This window comes from Seriola aureovittata, chromosome 10 (assembly GCF_021018895.1).
Source record: "Seriola aureovittata isolate HTS-2021-v1 ecotype China chromosome 10, ASM2101889v1, whole genome shotgun sequence".
NCBI classification, from domain to species: domain Eukaryota; kingdom Metazoa; phylum Chordata; class Actinopteri; order Carangiformes; family Carangidae; genus Seriola; species Seriola aureovittata.
This window is the reverse complement of record NC_079373.1, coordinates 93091-118933: the sequence shown is the minus strand read 5'-3', so window position 1 is coordinate 118933 and position 25843 is coordinate 93091. Positions and strand designations below refer to the sequence as shown.

General features: G+C 42.8%; 1 protein-coding gene across 1 annotated transcript in view; it reads left to right on the top strand.

Moving 5' to 3' along the window:
• Nucleotides 1-25843, top strand: part of LOC130176162 (cytosolic carboxypeptidase 4) — a 76819-nt gene that overhangs the window by 37287 nt on the left and 13689 nt on the right. The window contains exons 15-19 of the mRNA XM_056387099.1: nucleotides 6206-6335; nucleotides 9059-9190; nucleotides 14786-14848; nucleotides 15179-15292; nucleotides 25100-25257. Coding sequence (XP_056243074.1) covers nucleotides 6206-6335; nucleotides 9059-9190; nucleotides 14786-14848; nucleotides 15179-15292; nucleotides 25100-25257 — 597 coding nt within the window. The remainder of the gene's footprint in view (nucleotides 1-6205; nucleotides 6336-9058; nucleotides 9191-14785; nucleotides 14849-15178; nucleotides 15293-25099; nucleotides 25258-25843) is intronic.

Genomic DNA, 25843 nt, shown 5'->3' with positions numbered 1-25843 from the left:
TGGGCTGGCCCAGACGCTTGGCTTCTGCATGATGATTGGATGATCTGTCTGAGGCTGAGTCCCTTTTTGATTGACCGCGAAATGAGCGAATCAGCAATCTTGAAGTATAAGCATGCACCGGAGCAGTTTTCAAGTTTTTCATTCCGTTGTTCGGAGTTGATCTGGAGACGTTGCGGAGCCTCAGCGACTTTGTCTTTGTTAAAAACGACTAGCGTTGTGTTTGGCGACTCTCTTCTGTCGCTCTGCGAATTTACATATAAATAAACGGACAAGTTTTATGATGTAGGCCGAAAATGAGCTTCCCCTCCTTATAAGACCAGCAGCCGCCACTGATATGTATATATATATTGACAGAAACACACAAACACCATCTCCACGATTTCAATTAGCCTTTAAAATAAAAGTCTCAACATGGTAAGAGGAAATTATTGGCTATGTTGTACACAACCTTATGCAATTTATACTGCCAAACACAGAAATACAGACACTTTCAAAATAAGAGTCTCAAAAAGGTAAGAGGTAAGGTAGGTAATAAAAGTGTGATCTTAGAAGCCATCATCTATATGGGGATATAGTGGTATAGCTTTATTGCAAATCAACTTCTGTTAGGGCATGTACATGTGCGTATGCATGTCTTGCTATGGTTGTTGGGACAAATTTGGGTTTAAACAATCAGTGTGAGTGATACCTGCAGTGACTGAGGTCAGTGTCAGGATAAGTCTCTATGACATAAATGAAACTGAAAGTGACGTCCTTTGTACATATTGAAACGTGAGGAGTGAAGTAAACCCACCAAGCAGCAGGCACATTCAAAATTTCAAAGTTTATTATTATTATTGGTTATTATTTTGGACATTTAATGCCTTTATTTGACTTGACAATGTAGAGAGACAGGAAATTTAGGGACAGAGAAAAGGGGACTGACATGCAGCAAAGAGTTCGGCTGGTTGCGAGTTGAACCGAACTCAGCTGGTGAGGAGAATGTTAAATATCTGGGACAGATGTTTCTCTGACGCTTGACTCCTGTGGTATGGACATTCCTCTGTGTATGTCGTTATATTCAATGATTCAATGACTATAGAAACATGTTATTATCACTGGGGTTTTATAATGAAAATATATTTCAGCATAGACTTCATATGAAAACATAGCAACAATGAAACTTCACTCAAACTGGATGTAAATACATTGGAGGTTGATTTAAGATGTTGAAACAACTGCATAATTTTTGTACTGATGACAGTCTCCCAAAATGAATCCCAAAAGATTCATTTATAAAACTAATCCCAATGTGATGACAGTGTGATATGATTGAAAGCTCCAGAGAGTCCTGAGTAAGGAAAGTTAAGTACAAACTATTTCCAATCAAGAGAAACCTGTCATGCATAGGCAGAAATCCCGGGGGGACGGGGGACTTGTCCACCCCTTCCTGAGGGCTGTCTCCCCCATTATATTACTGTAAACCTAAATCTACTGCCTGCTACGATCTGACACACAATAACCTGGCACAGTGGTTGTGGCTCAAAGAAAATTAAAACAGATATACATTATTTTTTCAGTGCAGCAAGGCGCAAAGTAAACCCCAGTCATATCAAGGCATTGTGCTTATGGAAACTGTTGCTTCCTGTGTGTGGCTGCTTCCTTTGCAGACTAGAGACTTGGTACTAGAGGTGGGTGTGGCAAAGGATTGTCAGTACCTGGGTTCATCAGTAGACCTGGCACACCTGGGCCCTGTGTGCTAGTGCTTTTAAAACCAAGTTGGAGCTCAGTTCTGGTTCTCTCTCCTACCTGAGGCATCCGTTTGGCTTGGTTGGCATTTGGTTTGGTGTTGTTTCTGTTACTGCACCGTACAACACTGCATTCACATACACTTCTTCACTCATGGTCTCACTCACACTGCTGATCTTACATATTACACATGCCATTGTTAGTTTAAGTTCTCCTCCTAGATTTATTGTCTGTTTTTTTTTTTAAATAAAAAAAATTCTAATTGGCTTGTCTGTGTGCATCTCCCTTTTTTGTCATGGCCGTGTGGCCCGGTTTGTGACAAAATGATAACACAATGGTGTCATTAGGAAAAGGAGACAGACAGAGGAGCAGACACACACAGACAGATGCAGGACAGACACCCCTCTTCACAAAGCAATGGTCCTTTTAACTTCATTGTTGAAGAGAAAGAACATCCCGCTAAGAAGCTCTACATTATTAACGTATGAAGTTAATGTAAAGCTCTTTGTGTGATTAAGAAAGAGCAGTGGGGCAGAGTCGCTTGTTGACTGATGTAGAGAATATGCTTCTGATATGTAATGCATGCCTTCTGACCAGGTGCCTGGTGATACACAAGTCAATGAAATAATTTAAAACACAAACTACCTCTGTTCATTCACCTGCTGCTCAACACTACACTAATTACAACCTACTACTTCCATGGTATAGTCTGATCGTAGTGATGTTTGTTTGATGCGTCATATTCTCAACATAATGAAACTGCTCATGGGGTCAGACTAACATCTGATTTACAACAGTTACAGCTGACTGGTGTGTAAGCTCATCACCACCTCAGAGGCAGAAGAAGCCTTTGTGGGGCAGGAGGTTCACTCATCAGTGTATCATCTTCATCTTTGATTTAATTTCTCCTGTTGTGCGCCAACTCAGTTCATGTGAAAATAAGAGAAAAGAATAACATCTCTGCAGCTCCAGTTGTGGTTCTAAGTTCAGCCGTGTCTTTAGCTTTAGCTGTCTTAAATAACTGTGGTTCCAGCTGTGAGCAGACTGTGACTGTGATGTTTATTTAGTTACATTCAGAAAATACAAAAACAGACAGAGAGACCACAAAGGATAGGAGGAGCTATTGAGCAGAGAGGTGTCTGTTCCTCCTGTAAAAATCTTGTCCATGTGTCAGGGTCTGTGATGTGGTCTCCTCTGTCATAAAGTTTGGACTCTTTTTATGTGGCCGTAGGAAATAAATTGCAGATGTACCAGATCCAGACGCTGTCACAATCCACCTCTGCTCTTACCTGCTCTCTCTGGGGTTTTTCCATTCGTCCTTATTTACTCTCCCGACACGCCCCCTCATCAGTCCTCATCCAACTCACCTGGTTGCGCAGCTGCTGCTGCTCTCCAATCAAGCCCATACTTAAGCCTCTCCAGTTGATCCACTCGTTGCCAGATTATTCACGCTTCTATGCCTGATACACCAGCGTCTACCTGCAGACTGGTTTCCTAGTTTGGTGTCTGTCTGATCCTTTTTCTCTGACCCAGCTTCAGCTCTGGTAAATGCTCTGACGTTTGGTCTCTGGCTTCTCCACGGCTTCAAGTATCTGTTGGTTTCCTGCTCAAAGACTCTGCTCCTAAAAAAGCGATTCAATTCACCACTTCCTGGTTTGGCCCGCTCGTCTCTCCTGCTGCCCAGTGTCAAACTGTAAAGACCACATAGCATATTATCCACCATTGCTCCTTCAACAGGTAAACAACATCCTCTTTAACTACCTATCCTGTGTGGTTCCGCTGTGGAAAGAGATCTGTCACATACCTGTTGGTGTCTGAGGTCCACAGATTGACTCTTTGGCTCATCGGCTCCACAACTCAGCTCCACTCTCCAGCTGAACACACGGAGCTCCTGGCTCTCCATTCCCCATCATCAGTGCCTCTTCTTCGGCGCCTGCTGATCCAGTGTGAGCCCATCGTGGGCAGTATTGGTTTATGCACATTCCTGTTGCCACCTGAGGCTCCTGCTCTGCTCCGACTCTCTGAATCATCAACTTGATTCCCCTGTCGAACAAGCGGGCTTCTAGGCTCCCCACTCCCAGCCTTGGGTGTCTCTGTCCTCGGCCACTTGGCTTCATCACCTACCTACTCCAAGGGTCTGCACTACTACTGAGAAGAATTACTCACCTGCTGGGCAAAGATATGAACCGGTTATACTCACCTACCTCAAAAGATCTCATCTGCCCATAATCCCCATGAACTCTCTCCTGTTTACCCACCTACCTGCTGATGACAATTCCCCTTTTCTCCAATACCCACCTGTGTGGAAAAAATCTCTGCTGGTTCATAAAGGTCATTACAAACTATATCCAGTTGTGTGCTGCATTTGGGTCCATACCATACCTGTTTCAGACTCGGGCTTAACCAGTGGTGAAAAAATAAGCCATAACTTCTGTTATCTCTCATCTTAAACAAAAGTAACATTTGATTTTAGACCTGAATTCACTCCAGAACTGAAAAACATTAACCAAATCACAACTCTAATTTCATGAAAACTTAGTTGAGGAAAGCCTGGTACCATCACAACTGTAGTTAAGTGGTTCATGCGCTCTGACTGATTCACTGAAATGCCTGTCAGTAGAAGAGGAACTGTAAAACTGAATGTTGTTCAGGACTCTTTATCATACTGGTTAATAGCCTCAGTATCTATCTCTTGTTTTTGAGTCATTAAACGTCACATGTCATTTGAATAGTCCATCCATCAATCCATTTTCTTCCATTTATCTGGGGTTGGATTGCGGTGGCAGCAGGCTAAGCAGGCGCTTTCAGACATCCCTCTCTACAGCAACACTTTCCAGCTCCTCCTGGGGATCCCAAGGTGTTCCCAGGCCAGATAGGATATGCAATCCCTCCAGCGAGTTCTGGGTTTACCCCAGGGTCTCCTTCCAGTTGGACATGCCCGGGAAACCTCCCAAAGTAAGGTGCCTGGCAGGCATTCTTATCAGATGCCTGAACCACCTCAGCTGGTTCCTTTGCCTTTCCGGCTCAGCTCCCTCTTCACCACAATGGTCCGGTATAAGATCCACATTACTGCTGACACTGCACCAATCCATCTGAACGCCTTCACTTCGGGCAGTAACTCACCCCCAACCCGAAGAGAGCAGTCCAACTGAGAACCATGGCCTCAGACTTGGAGGTGCTGATTCTCATCCCAGCCCCTTCACACTCTGCTGCAAACTGTCTCAGTGAGCCCTGGCGACCATGTTTGGATGAAGCTAACAGAACCACATCATCTTCAAAGAGCAAAGATGCAACTCTGAGGTTCCCAGAGTGGATACACTCCTCACCTCAGCCGCACCTTGGGATCCTATCATGAATATCGTAAACAAGATTGGAGACAACATCGACAGCCGTGGTGAAGTCCAACACTCACTGAAAACGTGTTTGCTCCTCCTGAATCTGAGGTTCGACGATCAATTGACGCCCCCTTTTCAGCACCCTGGTGTAAACCTTCCATATAGAGGAGACCCTCTCGCTCCCCAGAGAGAACTACAACACCGCATTACTCCACTGGGGGGTTGTGAGTAACCACACACCGACCTAGCACCTGTCACCCTGGGCAACTCTGGAAAAGGAGAGAGTCCAGCCTGTCTCCAGGAGTTTGGCAGACGAATTCTGACTTGGTGTCTTTTTTAGTAGTTTCACAGCTTATTTGCATTGATTGATTGATTTGATGACACTTAGCTCAGTCAACCTTACCATCTGACACACACACTAACAAAGGAACACCCTTGTCCCATTCCGAACCCACAACAGTGTAGTAGGACCCATATCCTACCGCAAACAGAGGTGTCTCCTATTCCCGCCTGACATAACTCACAATGGGCTCCATGCAATGCCAGGACAGCCTAGGCTTCCCTCTTTTGCAAACTGCTCTGTCTTCATGCATCATTTATGAGGGAATACTCACATCAGCTGTTAACCAGAATTAATTTTCTGTGTGCTGCCTAGTTTATGAATATTATTATCATGTTAAAATGCTCATGTGAGGATGAGAAGTCACACATAGAAAAACCACCTCCCATATACGCTCATGTTATTTATCTAATTCTGTCAATGTGCTGTTTATTTTATTGCCATTGTGTTAATTTGATTTTATGTTGCCCCCTGTTTCCACTAGAGGGAGCCAAGAGGTACAGGTGCTGTGGTGCTAAGATAAACATGCCCATGTGTAACAGGAAGCAAATGATAATTTTTTAGTCAAGTGTGCATCATGTAATATATGGTTTATCCATTTTTCTATTCACATAACCTTTGCCTTCTGGAGTGACCTCCATAAAACCAAATACAAAGACGAGTTAAAAACCAGTACTCCTACTGATGTGTGGAGGCTTTACTGATGTTATCCTCAGGATCTGTTATTGAAACAGTTCTCCATTATAGTACCAGTGTACTGCTCCATAAATCCCCACCTGTCTCCTCTGCTGTATCTCCCCAGGAACCGCTGTGATCTGAACAGTGAGGACCTGAACCGCCAATGGTGTAAACCAGACCCTGTCCTCAGTCCAACCATCTACCACACGAAGGGCTTCCTCTATTACCTGAACTGTATAGGACGACCTCCATTGGTGAGATACATAGACAGAACTTGGTGTTACCTGAACACACCTGTCCTCTGATGCTGTGGGCTGGTTCTGCTCTCAATAAGTAACAAGTTTCTCTGATGATGTGGTCTCTTGAGTGCTACCTAACTTCATATTTAAGCTAATTGCATTTGTATGCAGCATGGTACTTAGCGGTTTGAAGTTCTGTTACCAATGAAGGAAATCTCTTAACATTAACCTAAGTTGCTTGTACCCTAAACACACCCTGACCATAATTCAGTGTGTTTAGGGTACAAGGGTTAGTCTCTTTATGATGTTTCCTCTTTATTAAGTCACAGAATGAATGAGATTCAAGCTAAAAAAACTATAGTAGATTTAAAATTCAATGTGAAACAACTTCAGCATTTCAGCAGAATATTCACCAGATGTATAAAGAGACTGATTCGACAGTGATGCATCCCTTCAAACAGAGCAAAGCAAAGGAGCATCAGAACTTCTCACAAACCACTACAGCAAAAACATGATTTAGCTAATAGTTTATCTGTAGACAGCTGAAATTCAGATTAGACTGTTGGAAAAAAATAACAAGATCAAAGAAGAAGCAGAATAATGACTGACTGCTTCAATTTAACTCATGTTAATCCCCCAAAAAGCCACAGCGAGAGAGACAGAACAGTGTTTAAAACGAGATAACCTCTTACATTTCTTCTGGCAACATTGAAGAAGAAACAATTTTATTGAGGAATTAGGTATTGCTTCCCTCAAAGCATAAAAAGGGAAAAATATTGCTCAACTGAAAAATCCAGCAGAAAACAAAACCACCTGCCAAACTGTCCTACAGCTGACTTACACCAAGCTAGGAGAAGAATACAGCCAAAGACTCAAGTGAGTGAGATGTCACAGAGAGAACCTACAACCTAAGAAATGATGTACGATTGATGTAAAAAACCCTAACCCTAAACCGAAATAGTTTTAAAGCTAGCTTAGCTTTAAGGCTAACAGATAACCTTCAACAAACCCTGGCAATGGTTACCAAGGAGTAGCAACAATAGCAGTGCAGTAGCAGCACTTGGCTATAAGGGCCCATTACCTCTCTGTAAAGAAAGAAGGGATTTGTAAAGGCTGGAAACTAAAAACCAAAGAGGCAGAAGACACAGACACTGTCATGACAACAGTCAGTATACTGTATATAAGAATGGGACTGTCATGGTGCAGCTGGACTTTCTCCCTATAAAAAAGGCAGAACAGGAGAAGACTACCACCACTGACAACACCCACTCCTTGCCAGACGCAGACATCACCCCACCCCCAACTGCACCACAACTGACCAGCCCTGTGAGGACAATTATAATGAAAATATTTTCTCCATTCGTGAAGATGAGATCAATTACGACCAAGCCCAGAGAAGTGTACTAATCTGTGGGGATCTTGATGCCAGGACAGACACAGAACTAGATTCTATTAATCAACAAGGAGACAAACATATATATCTGGTCAGATTAGCATTCTGCTCCCCTCACAACCCCATAGCAACAACTTTGACAAAGGTGTAAACAAAATGGGCACCAAGTACTACAGCTCAGTCAAACATCGGATCTGTATATCGTCAACAGCCAGTGATCCTGATGGTATTTTAAATGAAATGCTTAAATTTACCAATCATAAGTTCAACATTGCCATATTTTAAAATTATTAAACTTCCTTCTGATCACTGGAAATTTCCCTGACATGGAGGATTGATGAACGGTCAGATATCCCTGATCTGACAGAAATTAAATGTATACTTTTTGCACTTGTCAAGTATTGGGGTCCTCTTATAAATAAAGACTTTGAGAAATGGGACAAATACCCAGTCGCAACAATGTATGCCAAGCTGAACTAGGCCAAATCCCCCTTTTAATCAGGATACAGAAAAGAGCCCTCAAATTCTACAAATACCTAAAAACATGTGCGCTCTGCTCCCACCATTACAAAGCCCTTCACGAGCAATAGGAGAACACAGAGAGGAGTCCCAGAGCCAGCTGATCATGAGGCTCAGCTCCTCCAACAGCAGCAGGCCTCAGCACAGCTCTCACACTATCTGGACCAACCAACCTTTAGCTCAACACAAAGACAATGACATTAACTACTGGACATGTGCCACACAAAACTAACTTCTAAACACACAGTACACAGCAGCAGACCATCTGACCACGATGAGGGATCAGAGACTAAGAAAGACCCTGACTATGTACACACTCATTGATCGCAGCCTGGCAATAGAGACTGCCTGACACAGGCTGACCTGACTGTGGACAGAGCTGGCACAGCCCGTCTTCTCTTGGCAGAGACAGGTGGAGACACATCAACATTTTCTGCTACATTGAAGAACATTTGAATACATTCACAAAAATTCTATGTAAATTTAAAAGTTTTGATTCCCTCTGTGACCACACTAAAATTCAATATGTAGGCTACTTAAAGAAAACAGTGTCAGCGCAAGAGAAGCAGCAAGATATGTGAGAGCAAGACGCATGTTTTTTTCCTTTATTCTGATAGCTACAGTTAGAGAGAAAGGAAAGTCAGGGAGAGAGAGAGGTTGGCATGCGGGCCACAGGTCGGACTGGAACCCGGGCTGCTGTGGTTAGGACTAAATAGTATGCACTCTACGAGGTGAGTCACCGGGGCAATCTAGGTGTCATTTTCTTCACTTCATCATTCCACACAAAGGTTATCTCCCTGATTCTTTCCCTGTACCTCTGCTCCAGGTTTTCTGTGACTACCACGGCCACTCAAGAAAAAAGAATGTCTTCTTGTATGGCTGCAGTGTGAAGGAGACTCTGTGGCAGTCAGGCTCTGCTGTTGACACTGTGGGACTGAAAGAGGACCCTGGATACAGGGTAAGACCCACAGTGTGACACACACTACCAGCACAGTTTATCTATCTATCTATCTATCTATCTATCTATCTATCTATCTATCTATCTATCTATCTATCTATCTATCTATCTATCTATCTATCTATCTATCTATGAGATTTATCGTTTAAGGAAACTGGTAGTTAAAGGTGTTGTGTAAGATCGTGCTACTTGCTCCACCTCCATAGGGGGCAGCATATCACCTTTCCCTCCTGTCCAGTTAGACATGTTGTTGTTGTTTCCCCCATGTTCCTTATAACTTATATGTGCATTTATTGTTGATAGTTAAAATTGTTGCCAGCTCTGAAACAAATTATGAAAACCAGTGTTTTTATTTACCTATAAAAAAATATGAAGGCAAAGGGATACTGCATGACACATGGATGTCATGCTACAGCAGCATGAGGAAGGGATGATGACATCATCACAAAGGCAGAATCAGAAATAACAAAAGGTAAAATACTACAACAGTCAAAAAGATAAATGCTGCAATGGAGGAGCTTGGATCATGTTCTCCAGAAGTTTGCTGCCTTCTTGTGAAACTGAGGAAATCATTAAAGGCTGTTTACTGAAGGTTAAAGCTCAATTTGAAAATATCGCTCTAGTTTTTATCAATGTTTATGCACCAACTAATGTACTGGATGTTTTATGTGACAACATCAGAAACTGTAGCAGCGATGAGTATTTGTTTTTAGGTTTGAAGTGATTTTAACTGCACTGAAAATCCAAGACTAGACAGAAATCACTAGGAGATTCACCCTGCGGTTGAAACCCTAGGTTCAGACAGCTGACTGAAGCACATGAGCTGTCAGATGTGTGTAGGTTTTTTAAATAAAACTCACAGGTAGTACACGTGGAATCACTCTAAAGACAATGTGATATATTTAACACTGAATTGCTTCATGACAAAGCTTTTAAAAATGTAAGTCTGTTTTTGCCAACGTCCAACAATGTTGGGATGTTGGTAAAACACAGACTAAACAGCTGTGTCAGCAGTTCGCTTGCAATGTCAATGAGACATCACTAGATCTTTGAGGGACCTGGAGACTCAGGTGGTAGAACTGCAAAGTTTAGCAGAGTCTAAATCAGTCCTTTATCGTCCTTTAAGGTTCAACTTAGGTTTTGTAGCCAAGATCTAGGTGCTCTAAGGTGACATTGCGAGTGTTCTGAAAGTTAATGTCAGTCTGAGTACTCATTTTAGTGTTCAGAGGGGGGTCAGACAGGGCTGCTGTTTGCCCAGCATGCTATACTCTGTGGCCATTGAACCTCTGCTCAATAAACTGGAACAGTCTGAATGGTGTTTGTTTTCCTGATTGTGATGTCCCTTTTTAAACTTTCAGCGTAGGCTGATGTTGTCATTGTCCTGGTTAACTCACAGAAAGACATTGATGTTTTAATGAACACTGAATCAGTTTGGGTGCATATCCTTTGCTATGGTAAATTGGGACCGACTCAGGTAACCTGGTGGTTTAGTCTGAGGAAAAAAGGAGGGCTGAAATACCTTGGAGGGTTTTTTTTGTTTTTTTTGTTTTTTTTTAAGGCAATGAAATGTTTTTACAAAAAAACTGGGACAAAGTTTTGGAAAACGTCAAAAGGCTTAAGTGGAAATGGATTTTACCTAAAATGTCCAACACAGGTTGTGTGCTTAATCTGGTCTCTTCTGCTTTGTGGCATTAGTTGGCCTGCATCGATCCCACAGCTTCTATCCTGTCACAGATCCAGAGGGTTTTAGTAGTTTTTTGTTTTTTGTTTTTTTTTTTGGGACAAGTTGCAGGGCCTGGTCCATCTGGCCAATAGAAGCGCTGCCTTCCACCTTCAGTTTATCCAGAGACTGCTCACTGGACCTACAGACCTGGTGTGGAGATCTTTATCCTGTTGCATCTTGCAGCGGTTTGGTGTTTGGGACTTCATCTGGCTCTATTCCTGATGGACTCCAAAAAGTTAGACACTTTATCTCTGACAGCTTTTTATAGGAGTATCTTTTCAGTATGGACTTTGCTGAAGAAGCAGAGACAGGAGCAGACTGACTCTCTGTACTGGCTCCTACAGGAGCTTGTACTGTTTGGGTTTTTTTGGCTTGTCCGAGCTGGAGGACCTACTCTGTCCAGACTGCTCCACACTGCAGGAGTTTCCACTCTGGGGCATGTGGTGGAGCTGGCTGGACCTCGTCTAGATGACCCTATTGAACTTGCTCCTCGGCTGGGATTAAGATCTATCTGGGTGATAGATCAGTTGTTGGCAAGCACTGGAGAAAGAAGCAGACAGGACATCAATGTTCTCTTTTAAATTACTTTTGGTGACAGTTCACTGCTGCCGAACTTTATGGACCCTTTTCCTACCATAAGACTTTTTCCCGGATTTTAAAATCTGTTCTGTTCTGTTCTCTCTGGTCAGCCCCGCTAAAAGAGTCATTATTTCCAATGTGCCCCCTTTTCTGAGGAATAAGATGTTGGACAATGAGCTGACCCGACACGGACAGTTAGTGTCGCCGATCAGATTGATCCCTCTCAGCTGTAAATATCCACACCTTAAGCACGTCATGTTCTTCAGAAGATAGGTGTTCATGATCCTCAAAAAAAATAACAAGGAACTGTTCACGAAGGTTCAAGCCCAAATAGCAAACAATAAGTACGTGTTTTTTTTTAATTTTTTTTTATTGTTTTATTTTGTTTTTGTCAGGATGCTGCTTTATTATAAACATGTGTGACATAAAACTTGGTTCTTTAAACATTAATGGAGCTGGAGAGGATGTTAAGAGAGCCTCTCTGTTTAGTCTGATTAAGATCAAGAAGATAAATGTAATGTTCCTTCAGGAAACTCACAGCACTGCTGATAATGAATCTGGCTGGAACACGGAATGGAGTGGGGGGGCCGTCTTCAAGGGCAGTAACAGTGGGGGAGTTGGTGTCCTCTTTTCTGAAGATTTCCCACATTGTTCCTGTACTGTTCATGAAATCATTCCAGGTCGGCTGTTGAAAATATGTGCTGACTTTGAAAAAGTAAAAATTTTTATAAATGTGTATGTTCTGAGTGTGGGTTCAGAAAGACTGTTTTTTTTGGACACGTTAAAAGATGTTGTTAGTGATTGTAGCAGTGAAGAGCATCTATTTCTGGGTGGTGACTTTAACTGCACAGAAAACCCTTCATTAGACAGGAACCACACGCTGCTTCTAAGAGTTGTCTCATTAAGCTGCTAGAAACTTTTGAACTGTGATGTTTGGAGACATTTTCATAAAAGTCAGAGGCAATGCACCTGGGTTCACTCCAAAGATAACTTTTTATCTCTGGCCAGACGTGATCGACTTTATTGTTTTGAACATTACATTAATGTATTGAAAGGTTGTTCTATCAGTCTGGTCGGTATATCTGATCATTCCCTTGTACAGTTTTCCATTTTTATAAAAGATGTGAAATGTAAAAGTGCGCACTGGCACTTTAATGTCTCTCTGCTGTCCGATAATGTGAAAAATCACAGACAGACTAGAGCTGAGTACAGTTCCTTACAGCAGTGGTGGGATGTAGGGAAAGTTAAAATCAAACAGCTTTGCCTACAGTACACTTTCAATGTCACAAAGGACATGTCCAGATGTCCTGCAGGATTTAGCAGACTCCACAGGAGAATGAGAACACATTCAAGTTCTCAAAGGCAAAAGATCAGCTCTGTCTGACCTGCTGGGTATTTCTGCACAGGGTGCTCTGGTTCGATCTCGTTTCCAGAATGTGGTTAAAATGGATGCTCCCTCTCACTTTTCTTTCTCTCACTTTGGTCTGGAACATAAGACTGGTCAGAAGAGGCTGATACACTCTCTGCGGTCTGACACTGGGCAGCTGCTGCAGGAGTTGGCTCAGATTCGTCAGTGTGCTGTTGGCTTTTACCGGGAGCTGTACAAGGCAGAATTCCAGGAAGAACCAGAGGTGGCGCTGTGCTTATATGAGGTTCTTCCTAAGGTCTCTGAGGAGGATAATGTAGAGCTGGAGGTGCAGCTCTCTGCTCAAGAGCTGCAGGAGGCCCTGCAGAGCAGGAAAGTGAAGCCTTAGCAGTGGGTGAAGGACGGACTAACAGGCTGATTTTACCTGGAGGCCTCATGTGGAAGAGAGGAGGGCTTAAATATCTTGGGGTTTACCTCGGTGATGAAGCCCTCTCTTCTAAAAACTGGGAGAATCTTCTTGAAAGAGTCGAAGGCCGACTTAAAAAATGGAAGTGGATTTTACCGAAACTGTGCTTTTAAAGGTAGGATCCTGATTATCAACAACCTTGTGTCCTCTATGTTGGGGCACCGGCTGGCGCTCCCTCCTGTAAACCTGCTGTCTAGAGTGCAGGCTGTCATGGTGGATTTCTTTTGGGACCATCTGCACTGGGTCCCACGGAGTGTACTCTTTCTGCCCAAGGAGGAAGGGGGACATGGTCTCGTCCACTTGGCGAACAGGGGGGCTGCTTTCAGGCTACAGTTTATCCAAAGATTCCTGACTGGACCTGCTGACCTGCTTTGGACACCTGTAGCTCGAGCCATACTGGAGCGGCGTGGTGGGCTGGGTCCGGCTGAGTTGTTTTTGTTTTTAATGGATCTAAATGGATGTAAGTTGGACAACCTTCCATGTTTTTATAAAGGACTTTTCAAAGTCTGGGGAATGTTCTATAAGGAGCGACCAAAGAACGGTGTCCTCTTTGTTCTGGCTTCTTAAAGAGCAAGTGGTTCACGGGACTTGTCTCCGGTTTGAAGCTGGGCCAACCCGGCTTCAGAAACTGTGTGAGGCCAAGATCCTCACGCTGGGCCGTGTGGTGGAGGTTTGTGGCCCTCGCCTGGACAACGCGGCAGGTCTGGCCTCACATTTGGGGATCAGGTCAGTCAGAGTGATCAGTCTCCTACTGAAAGGCTGGAAACAGTAGCGTAACAGCTAACTCCCTCTGAACTATTACTGACGGCTGCTTATTGTAACGGACTGATTCAGCCTGATGTTAATGATCCTCTTCCAGATGTGAACATTGTTCCTGTTTTTACATGTGATGGTTTGTTGTTGAAGTTGAATGTTGCTGATTACAAACTGAGCAGCATGTTTGGAAAAACAATGTACTACTTCTAGTAAAACTTTTAAATCAGAACAAACTAAAAGTTCAAGTTGACACCCCCTGGAGGACTCATTTGTCTTTGACAGAGGCTCAGAGACCTGAGTGGAGCGCCCTGTACAAACCACCATTAACAGAGGGTTGGTGATTTACAGTGGAGGGTTCTGCATGGTGGTGTTGCTGTGAATGCTTTTGTTTCTGTGATTAATCCAAATGTTGCTTATACCTGTCACTTCTGTACACAGGGAGAGACTGTTTTTCATAGTTTTTTTAGAGTGTGGTCGACTCTTGTTTCTGTTTCGGTTTTTGTTTCAGATGTTTGGTTTGTATGACAAGGTTTTATCACAACAAATGTTCCTTCTGGGCTACAGGTACAACAGGAGAGGAAAATTTGAAATGAGTACAGTTTAATTTATTAAATTTATTTTGGAGTTTTATTTTATTTATTTCTTGAAAATTTGTTATTGAGCAAATAAGTGGTTTGAAATCTCTCTCTCTTTCTCTCTCTCTAGACCATACCGAAGGCCCTGGATCGTATCGCTCCGGCTTTTTCATTCAACAGCTGCAACTATTTGGTATCAACAATAATTATAATAATCATGATTATTCCTTTCATTAATTAATCATTATCACACATAGTCTAAATTAATTGACTTTGTTTTCATAACCAGTATATTTGCCATTATAGTTTTTGTTATATTTATGATCATTATTCTCATCATCACTAACACTACCCATCACCTTATCTTCATCATTATCTCCTCCCTCAGTCTTATCATGAGTTTCATCATCACCACCATTATCATCATTATGATATTGTATTATTACTGATATGATGTGGCCTTCATTCATTTGTTGACAGTAGATATGATGTGATGTCATATCTGAGCTGCCTCCATCCTCAGGTGGAGAAGTCTCGCTCTGCCACAGCCAGGGTGGTGGTCTGGAGGGAGATGGGTGTGCTCAGGAGTTACACCATGGAGAGCACTTACAATGGCTGTGACCAGGGGATATACAAGGTGTGTGTGTGTGTGTGTGTGTGTGTGTAAGCGTGCGAGACTGTGTGAAGTTGGCCCATAGACATCAGGGGCCAGATGCATAAATGATGTGTATGCACAGAAAACATGCATACACCATTTCCTGCACATGAGTATTTATAAAGATAGGATGTGTCACCTTGCACATTCCTTTGACCATGTGAGCACATGGTTTTCCAGCACGGTCCAAGTTAAGTTAGGTGAGACATAACCAACTTTACAGAGCTTCATTCATTATCATCAGTATAAGTTACATAATAATTTTACAATTCATTAACAAAAATAATGTGTTTGTTCGACTGCTTCATACTATTTTAATATTTACTAATCACAGTGTTAGAGCCTGTGGAGCCCCAATAAGACTCTAGTCCCAATAAATGAAGTTCAGAATAAAACAGGACTTCACATTTGGAGTGATTGTACTAAATGATGGAGATATAAGCCTTTTCTACCATCGATCCTCATGGGAAATGTCAACTCCTTGGCTAACAAGTGTGACAAACTGGAGGCACTTGTGAAGAACCAGTGAGCATATCATGAGTGTAGTCTCATGTGTTTCACAGAGACCTTGTTAAATGACAACACCCCCGACCGTTATGTGGATTTACCCGGCTTCACTGCAGTACGAGTGGACAGAGACACCGGAGCAAGTGGAAAGAATAAAGGTGGAGGACTGGTTCTGCTTGTGAACAATAGATAGTGCAACCCCGGTCACATCACAGTGAAGGAAAAGATCTGCTGTCGGGATATTGAGCTGTTGGTCTTAGACCGTACTATGTACCGAGGTAGTTCTCACACATTGTCACCATTGTTGTTTACATTCAAACACGAGCAGAGCCTTCAGTCGTGTGTGATGTCATTCACGAGACTCTTGCGAGAGTACAGACCCAGCACCCTGATGCAGTTGACCTCTCACCTGACTGGCTTCACTCAGTGCGTTGACTGTCCCACAAGGGAAAATAAGACACTTGATCTCTTGTATGCAAAAGTCAAGCAGGGCCTTCACTTCTTCAGCTCTACCACCACTTGGAAGATCAGATCATAATCTGTTTTTGCTTCAGACTTCATACAAGCCCTATGTACTGAGGCAGGCTGCAACCACTCGCTGATTCAGGAACTTGACCCCGGAGGCCAGTGAGTCTTTAAAAGACTGTTTTGAGTGCAGATTGGAATGTACTGTAGGAGTCACAGGAAAATGATAAAAGCAAGGACCCTGACCTTGATAGAATGGTTGAATGTACCACGGACTTAACTTCTGTATGGACACTGTAATATCAGCAAGGACTATACACTGCTTTCCAAACAACAAACCCTGGATCACCAGTAACATCAAGACCCTCCTCAACCAGAAAAAGGCCTTCAGGGATGGAGACAGGGAGAAGCTCAGGTGTGTGCAACATGAGCTGAAGAGGAGATTAAAGCAGGCAAAGGAGGATTACAAAAAGAAAGTAGAGAGGAAGCTGCAGCACAACAACATTAGAGACCAGAGAGGTGTTGTTGTGTCCCCCGTAATATGTTGTGTGCCCCCCAATTGTCATTGGCACTTAGTGATGTAAATGTTTGTCTAAAGCTCCTTGCCACTTGCCCTTGTATGATAAAACGGAAATAAAACTTAAACCTGGACTTGAACTGAAAGTAAAGGACTGGTGCTTTTGTTTTAAAATACATCTACAGGAAATGGTGCTGCCAACTAAATGCTGTAACTTCACCACTTAGTCACAGACTTTCATCTTCCTGTTTACCGCATCAGTGCAGCAATATGCACCAGAGTTTAGGTAAGAAGTGTAACGTTATATTTGAGCTCTTTAGAATTGTCACAACAATGTTTTGCACTCTACCGATAAAATGGGTTTCATTCTGAAACTGATCTTAAGCAACTTGAGAGACATGTGGTTAGCTTAGTCCCCCTGGTTTAACTTACGTTAGCTAAGTTAGTGGAATAGTGGGTGGGTAGGATAGTATTCAGTGTGCAGAACACTGACATGGTTACTGATTAAGAGTCTCTGATATTGTTTTCAATTTCACTGTGCTTCTTATTCTGCGTTAGACTACTCATTTATTATGCAAAGTATGGGTCATAATTTTCAAAAATATTGTAATAAATACTATATTATAATAATATATGTGATAATTGACAGGGCTGTAAACTGTCGTTCTTGCACAATACCTTGCACCCACAGAAGAGCCAGATGTTAATGAGAAGATTAACAAGGGGACAAGTTAATCAGAATTTTAATGTCTACAGTGGAAAAGGAAAACGTATTCACCTTCGTTACAAGGTGAAAGAGGTAATATAGCAAACTAAAGCAAGATGAAGACAGAAATACACTGTTCGACTACAATCTAAGAAAAGTAATTGTATTCACTTAGTAGTCTAAATAGTGAAGAGAGAAGTCTGTGGCGACCTTTATTTTCTATATTAGGTGGCCCCCAAGTTTAACTGTTGTTACCCCCTGTGCCACCCACATGAAAATACTCTGGATCTGCCCCTGGTGTGGAAGGGGTTAAGGATCATCACTGGCTATAAAGAGAAGAACAGCCAGGCATCATCAGGTGAGTTCAACCTGTTTTACAATACGTTTGAAACAGCCTCACCTGTACTCTCTCCCACTGCTTCAGCTGCAGCTTCTCCTATGGCATCTCCTTCACAACCTGACACTGCAGCTGCAACTCTCTCCACACTGGGGTAAAGTCTCCTGTCCTTTACAGTGGAGCAGATGAGGCTGAGCCTCTCCAGAGGATCTTCAACTTAAGTTTACAAACAGGGAGGGTCCCAGTCCTGTGGAAAACATCATGTCTTGTCCTGGTCCCTAAAGTAGGACGATCGGCTGAGATAAATGACCGGTGGCCCTCACATCACACATCATGAAGACCCTGGAGCAGCTGCTACTCCACCTTCTGAAGCCACAGGTTGAGCATGCACTAGACCCCCTACAGTTCGCCTACAAAGAACATATTGGAGTGGATGATGCCATCCTTTACATGCTCGACTGGGCCCATTCTTACTTGGATGAGCCAGATGGTTACATGAGGATCATGTTCTTTGATTTCTCAAGTGCATTTAACACCATCCAACCCCTCATTCTTCTTCATAAAGACAAGCTGGAAGGGATGGGGCTGGATCCCTGCTTCATGTCCTGGATTGTGGATTACTTGACAAGGTTGGGTAACTGTCTCAGGGACAGTGATGAGCAGCACTGGGACTCCACAGGGGACTGCTCTGGCTCTGTTCCTTTTCACCCTGTACAGTGGACTTTAAATACAACTCTGAGTCCTGCCACATCCAGAAATACTCAGATGACAGCTGTTGTGGCGTGTATCAGAAACGGGCAGGAAGAAGAGTACAGGGATCTGACGATGGCCTTCAGTAAATGGAGTGACAAAAACTGCCTCCTTCTGAACACCTCCAAGACCAATGAGATTGTCATCGACTTTGGGGGGTTTAGGCCCAGCCAGTCAACATTTGAGGGAAGGACATTGGGGGGGGGGGGTCCTTTGACGTGTGAAGCGAAATGCTGCACATGTTTTATCAGTCAGTGGTTGCCAGTGTACTTTTTTATACTGCAGTCTGCTGGGGCAGAACATGTCTGACATGAACACAAAAAGACTGGAAAAGCTGGTAAAAAAGGCTGGCTCTGTGCTTGGCAGGAGTCTGGACTCACTCAGGACTTGTGGAGAGACGCATGCAATGTAAGATGGAGGCCATCTTGGACAATACCAACCATCCTCTCCACAACATTCTGGCAGGACAGAGAAGCGGCTACAACTGCAGCAAACGTCTCATCTCACTGTGCTGCAGAACAGAGAGGTTCAGGAGTTCCCACTGCCATCAAGCTGCAGAACACCTCAGCCAAAGGAAGCGGAGAATGAACTAAAGTCCTTGCGGCACCAGCCTAAAATAGGCGTGGATAGACATATTAAGTCTCAAATTTCTACTATTAATCTGTGACTCTGATAAATAATTAACTTAATAAATACAAGCAAAATAACAAAATCAACAGTAAGTGAAAGTTGAAGGATCAAAGTTCATTGAGGCAATATTCACATCTGCAACTTTGAACACACCAGTATTTATACTAAAAGTCATTAATTTACAATGTAACAAAGTTAAGCACACAATGTCTAATCTAAGTATATACGTGTCTGCATGTGTTTGTGTGGGTGTGTGTCTGTGGAGACAAGGCAATATGGCCAATTCAAAATGGCCGCTGTGACATCATGGCATGAACACGAAAAACTAAAAACAAGATGGTAGTAAACAAATAAACTGCTCAAAATGGCTGCTGAAAACACCTGGTGTGTGGGGGAGGGAAGGTGTGAGTTTCTTTCGTGCCTTAGCTCATGTAGTATAAAGGTTCCAAGGTTAGAATGAGAAGGTTAGCTGCATGCAGGCCCTAAAACTGAGTTATGCTACAGGTATGTGTTAACATACACAACAGTGGTGTCGGCATTGACTCAGAATTTGGGTTGCTGCCGCTGCCAAACCCAGAGTCTGACAGCAAGAGTACAAGGTACTCTGAGCTTACTTACTATCAGTACTCTGAGAAGCAAACTTTGGAGCTCTCGTTCTTTAAATTTTTCCTGACTTGTGGCATAAGGCTGTAACACTCTAAGTAGCCAGACATGCATTCAGTGGCACTGTCACTGTATGAGTTGACATGGTCAGAGATGACGTGGTCATTGTCTGATCCATGCTCCCACTCCAGAATTTCTGTGTAAGGCCTTCTCCTGCTCCTATTGTGGGAGTGCCTATGTCTACGCAGCTGATGGACATGGCGGTTACGCTCAGTGTCCCTATGTGGTCTTTTGTCACCCCTCTTTGAGCTGTTCTGAGGGTGCTCTGTTAACGTGACAGGTCTGTGTGACGCCAAGGTGTTTGAGCTGGCAGGCTCAGTTGTTTTCCCCCTTTCGTTGTGTTACCAACTGGCTCTAGGCCAACAACAAAAAGGGAGGCCACACACAGACACTTTGATCAAGAAACAATTTGTTTAACTCATGAATAAACAAAGTAACCAATCAAATGGGGTGTGTAATTAAAAAACTCAGCAGTCATGTCAGAAGTGTGTGGATGGGTGAAAATATGGTGCAGTGTATGTTGTAAGATGCAACAAACCAAACAAAGAGAGACAGGCTGTAGTGGCTGCAGCAGGCCCAGCTGAGAGAGACCGAGACTACCTGAAGGGTGGACCTTTATGCCTTTTGGGAGGCCCTACCCAAATGGGGCCGATATTAACTAACCACCCTCCAAGCTCTTCTGTCAGTCCTTGATGGATACGTTTGTACGAATTACTGACTTCACTATTCCACAAAAGTTTAACTTTCTCCATTTGGGTTGCATGGGGCAAGTCAATTAGGTTGTGATCTCGTTCCCTAAAATAATCATCAATGTGACGATCCTAGTTGTCTGGGTCAAATTTTTCAGTGTCCTTAGCTATAAACTCAAGCCCTTTAAGACAGGGGCACTACTCCACCCTTCTGGTGAAGGCAAGACTAAGCTAGCTGATAAATGCTACCTCAACTTCATTCCTATCTTCTTAAGGATCTTAGGGTCAGTTGGGAATTGCTCCCATCTTCTGAGTGGAGGTGGGGTCAACCTGTCATTAAGGAAGAGTGTGAATCAGAGTAACCAGAATCACATGCACTGATCTACTGTGATCGAGCAAGCCATTTTGATTTAATCATTAACAATTCCTCCTTGTGTGAGCAGAGGTCTAGCTCTGCTGAATGCAGGTCTCCTAGGTAGCACATGGCTTTCTTGTTAGTGTAGCGTTAAGCCATATTTAAGGATTTACTCTCATTGAAATGGGGCACCAGTCCTCTAGGAGGACAACAATGAATTACTTCATTGCCAAATTTATCAATCTCATATCGGAAGCCATGACTTCTTGATTCAATGGATCTCCAGTCTCTACATCAAAACAACAGGACAACCACTGGGTGTAAATAAAATAGTTTATTTAACTAAACTACTATCTACAGAGTAAATGCAAGGTGTAATAATCATAAAGATGAAAATAATAATGAAATGAGCAGTGTGATGAGTTGGCAATGGTGGGAGAGAATATGTTATGGCTATACACTATGGCTATACAGCTAATGATACTACATCTACGAATTAGGTTTGATGATTAAATACTGCTATATTTTGACATCAACCCAGTCATGAGCAGAGTGTTAAAACCGGCCTACTGTGAGTTGCGCTGTAGCTGGAGACCCTCGGCTGGAACCCAGGTGGCTGTGGTTGCCGTGGTAACCCCGGAGACGCGGGATCTAGGTGGATTCTCTTGGAGGTCGTGTCATTATCACGATGACGGATTCTGCTGGTGTCTCAGCGGTTCAGCTCTGGTGGAGTTTGCCAGGAGACTTTCTGTCTCGGGCTCTCTTGATTTCTGCTCGGCTTCTCTGCAGGCGGTCGTGCAGAGGTGTTATCTGCTGTTGTCTTTTGCGGGTTGGTGCGAAATAAACTCTAATGCTCTTCACTTTGGTTGGATAACTTTAGAGGAGACTGGCGTTGTCCAGATGACTCTAAAGTTGTCAAAGTCTTCAAAAAGGAAAACTTGAAGTTACAAAATTACTCTGAGGCACTTCTGTTGCTTTGGTTCAGTTGGTCTTGACTTGGCTTATAAAAATAAAAGATTGTGCATGTAGACAAAAATCATGTTACTTGTAGCTTTCGGCAAAGAAAAATAAAAGACGCGGAAAGTGCAAAAATGACTAAGAGCCATGAGTTTGTGGCGAGCAGCTTAGAGCTAAGAGTTTACATGGCTACAGAGCCGGGCTTTGAGTCGGGACTCTGATCTTTGAGCAAAGTTCTCAGCTTCTAGTTTCTGCATCGTTTCTCGTTTCTCGCATCTTCTTGTCTGTGAACTCTGATTTAGGCTTAGGCCTGGAATTGGCTTAATCTTGGTTTTGGCTTTAAAATAGGCTTCTGAACAATGTGTGAATTGTTCACGACTGTTTTATCACCTGGGGGCTGGCGCATGTTTCAGGGGCGCCACCCATCTTCTCCTGTGTTTCCACTTGGAGAAGAGAGTCATTTTCCACTGAACTTTAGAATAATTTAAATCTAGAGTTTACTTATAAACTCGCACATCCTTCTTCCACCATGACCACAATACATTAAATTAAATAACATAAAACTGCTTGCACTAATAATGGCAGAGAGGAGTAATAGGAGTGTTGATTTCATATTACATCCTTCAAACCTGGAATTAATTATGATACAAGTGGTTAATTGATCAAACAACAATATAACATTATAAATGTTATATAAATATAAATATTTCCCAAAGCTAATGGTCTATACATATGGATTACACAGCAGTTCTTCGACTGTAACAATAATAATATGGACATCAATATCCATCAATATGGATGTCATGTAGTGTGTTATCTTGTGTGAAGGATGCTTACAGTATGGTCGCATGAAGGACATTGTCTTAAAATCTACATGTTACATTTCAAACATTCTATGGGATAGAAGTTTGGGATAAAAATATTGCATAGGAACATCTCATGAGTTACAGAACAGTCAGATATTTAATTTTACATTCTTCCTCAGATCTGTGTCTGAAGAGTGTTCTGCTGGTCACTACCCAGGATTGGAATGTGGGTTGTAGTTTATGACTCTTATCTAGAGAGGGACAGAGGAAGGGAGGTTGGTGTATGTGTGCGTGTGTGTGTTCATGCATGGCACAGACACAGCAGGATTCACACCTTAGTGTTAATCAGTCCTTTTGTTGTTACTTGTCCTATACAACAAACAATCAAATATCATTAGACAAAGTGTTATTGTTACAAACTGGAGATTTTGCCTATATTCTCCAGTTGTCTGGTGTCCATTGGTTGATCCTCTGGAGCTGACCCTTTGACCTTTGGTCTGGTTCTGTGTCGTTCGGCCATGCTAACAGCATGGTCTGTTTGTGGAAGAGGGGTCCTTTGTCTCTGTTTCCTATCAATCTGATAGTTTGATGGTGGAAAGAGTCGCAAAGTGTCAGTTGTGGGTCTGTAACTCTGCATGTCCTTATAATGATCTTCCTTAATGGCTTTTGACTGATGCCAGGCCACGTATGTACGCTACATTAGCTACCTGAACTTCATGGAGGAGAAGAGCATTTTGAGCTCTAAGCAATTGTACCTCCTTCTCTAAGGCTACTTGGCTCTGAAGGGCAAGGCTGGTTTGCCTGAGGGAGTTCAACAACAAACATCTTAACAATGGGCCTTTAGATGCAGTCCGAGCATCACATCTGTCACTGAGTAGCAAGTCTATTTCTTTACTGCATTCACTAGAATTTAACCAGCTGATGAATTCAGGGTAGCCAGGCTTCAGGCTCTGTGCTTGGGAAGAAATAAACTGCTCTACACAGGGGTTCTCCATTGCTGTGTCTGGAATAGAGGGAGGTTAAGTTGTCTAGAACAAGAGGACAATGTAGTTGGCTGTGGTGTTGTGCTGGCAGACACCATGTGGTGTAGCTTGGGAAGTACACTAGCCTAACTTAACAATGCAGTGGCATACACTGGGTGGTAGCTACGAAGTCTGCACCCTCATGAACTCTTTTTAAAATAATCTGTGATTTTAGACATTTCTGCAAAAAAAAACATAAAAGATGGGATATAACGTTAATTTAGGGAAACTAAAAGTTAGAAGCTATGTGTGCTTGGATGTAAAAGAGATAATATTCATCAGTAGGGTTGCCACCTTTTTATGTAAAAAGAAAAAAAAAAGGTGCCAACTGGTTTGGTTTTAGTTGACATTCACAGCACTTTCAGGACATAACATGAACGAAAATACAGGTTGTATTGATTCAATACAGGACGCAGCATTTTATTTTCAAATACAAGACGATCCCATATTATATGGGACAGTTTGAACAGCCACAAAATCAGGTTGCCGCCTCCTTCCAGCGTGTTTGTATTTTTTCAGATGGGTTTGCCAGATGCACGGATTACTGATGCACAGCCGCAAACGTCAAATCCACCGAGTGGACTTTGAACCTTGACACAAAGTCCTGATAATGTTCACAACATGGAAGAATGGACACGAGGGACAGGAGAAGGTCATATGACTAACAGAGTGTTCACATCCTGGCTAAACCAACAGTCTCCACTGATATTTATTTGTATGTGGGGACTCTGTGATGAAGGCTTAAAGAGAAGCTGATCTCAGGTACTAAACTGAGATTTTCCAGTGTATGTCAGTGGAAGCTGTAAATCTAAACCATGATGCAGAATGTCTCTTTAGAAACCTTTGATGTTACTGAAGCAGTGAACAAAAAGGAATCACTTCACATTCAACCTATGGACGACGACCAGGAGAGGGAAGACTCAAAGGCACATTTACACAAGTACACAAGGATACACACACACACACACACACACACACTTGTACTTCCATCTATGTGAGGACAATTGTTGACATAATGCATCCACCCCTCACCCTAAAACCCTAACATGAGAGGTCTCCAGTGAGTCAGGGCTGAAGTGATTGGATAAATGAAGCTTAAAGGAAATGTCCAGTGTGTTTGAACCTCACTGTAGATTTGGCAAATGAGGACTCATGTAAAACAATGTAAATCAGACTGAGATGGATGAGCCACCTTCAGCTTCAGCAACCGATTTCAAACACTCATCTCTGAGTCTTCACAACATGTGGGTAACAAACAACTATTGGTTTGTTATTAAACAGTCTGTTTTCCTTTACACAGTAAAAACAGTCTGTGTGTCAGTCCATGTGTTTAAATGTATGATTAAGCTTCTCTTGATTAGTTATTTTTTGTGGTGTGTGTGCAGGGCCTGCAGACAGGAACCAGGGAGCTACAGGAGATGGGGATGAAGTTCTGCCACAGTCTGCTGTCTGTGACCAAAGATATGAAAGCTCTTTACAGCAGGACGCTCATCAGCAACATTGACCTGGATCACAACAACATCCTGGACCACAAGTCTCACAAGTAAGACGCCATCCTGACGTGCAGTTTTGTCCAGATACCCTCACTGGTGCCAAAGCGATGAGAATCATCCTCCAGCTGTTGGTTTTACTTCAACAGTTGAAGGTGAAGACTCAGTACAAAGTCAGGGTTACACATGACAGACAAGACCTGCTGGGGAACAAGGGAAATGTTCACATGTAGCACTGATAAATGTGAAATATTTTATTATGACCAATACATGTACAGAAATTGCACACCTTACTGAAACATCGCATGCTGTTACTATGGTAGAAGTTCAAATGGTATATAAACTTAAATACGTACTCAACTTAGAATCATTAATTTTCCACCACTTCCACCGGCTCTCCCAGAGAGCAGAGGACAGAGCAGTGCAGGCAATAATGACAAATGGAAAATAAATATGCAGCATGAAATAGTGACGGCCCGCATGGCAACTAATCATGGCAGCTCTAAACAGCCTATTATCAGGCAATTGTATTTTATCGATTTAAAAAAAAAAAAACAAACATCCTTTCTCTGCAGCCCGGAATATGCCAAGGCCCCGGTACTGGTCTATGGCCTGGTGGTTGGGGACTGCTGAGGCAAC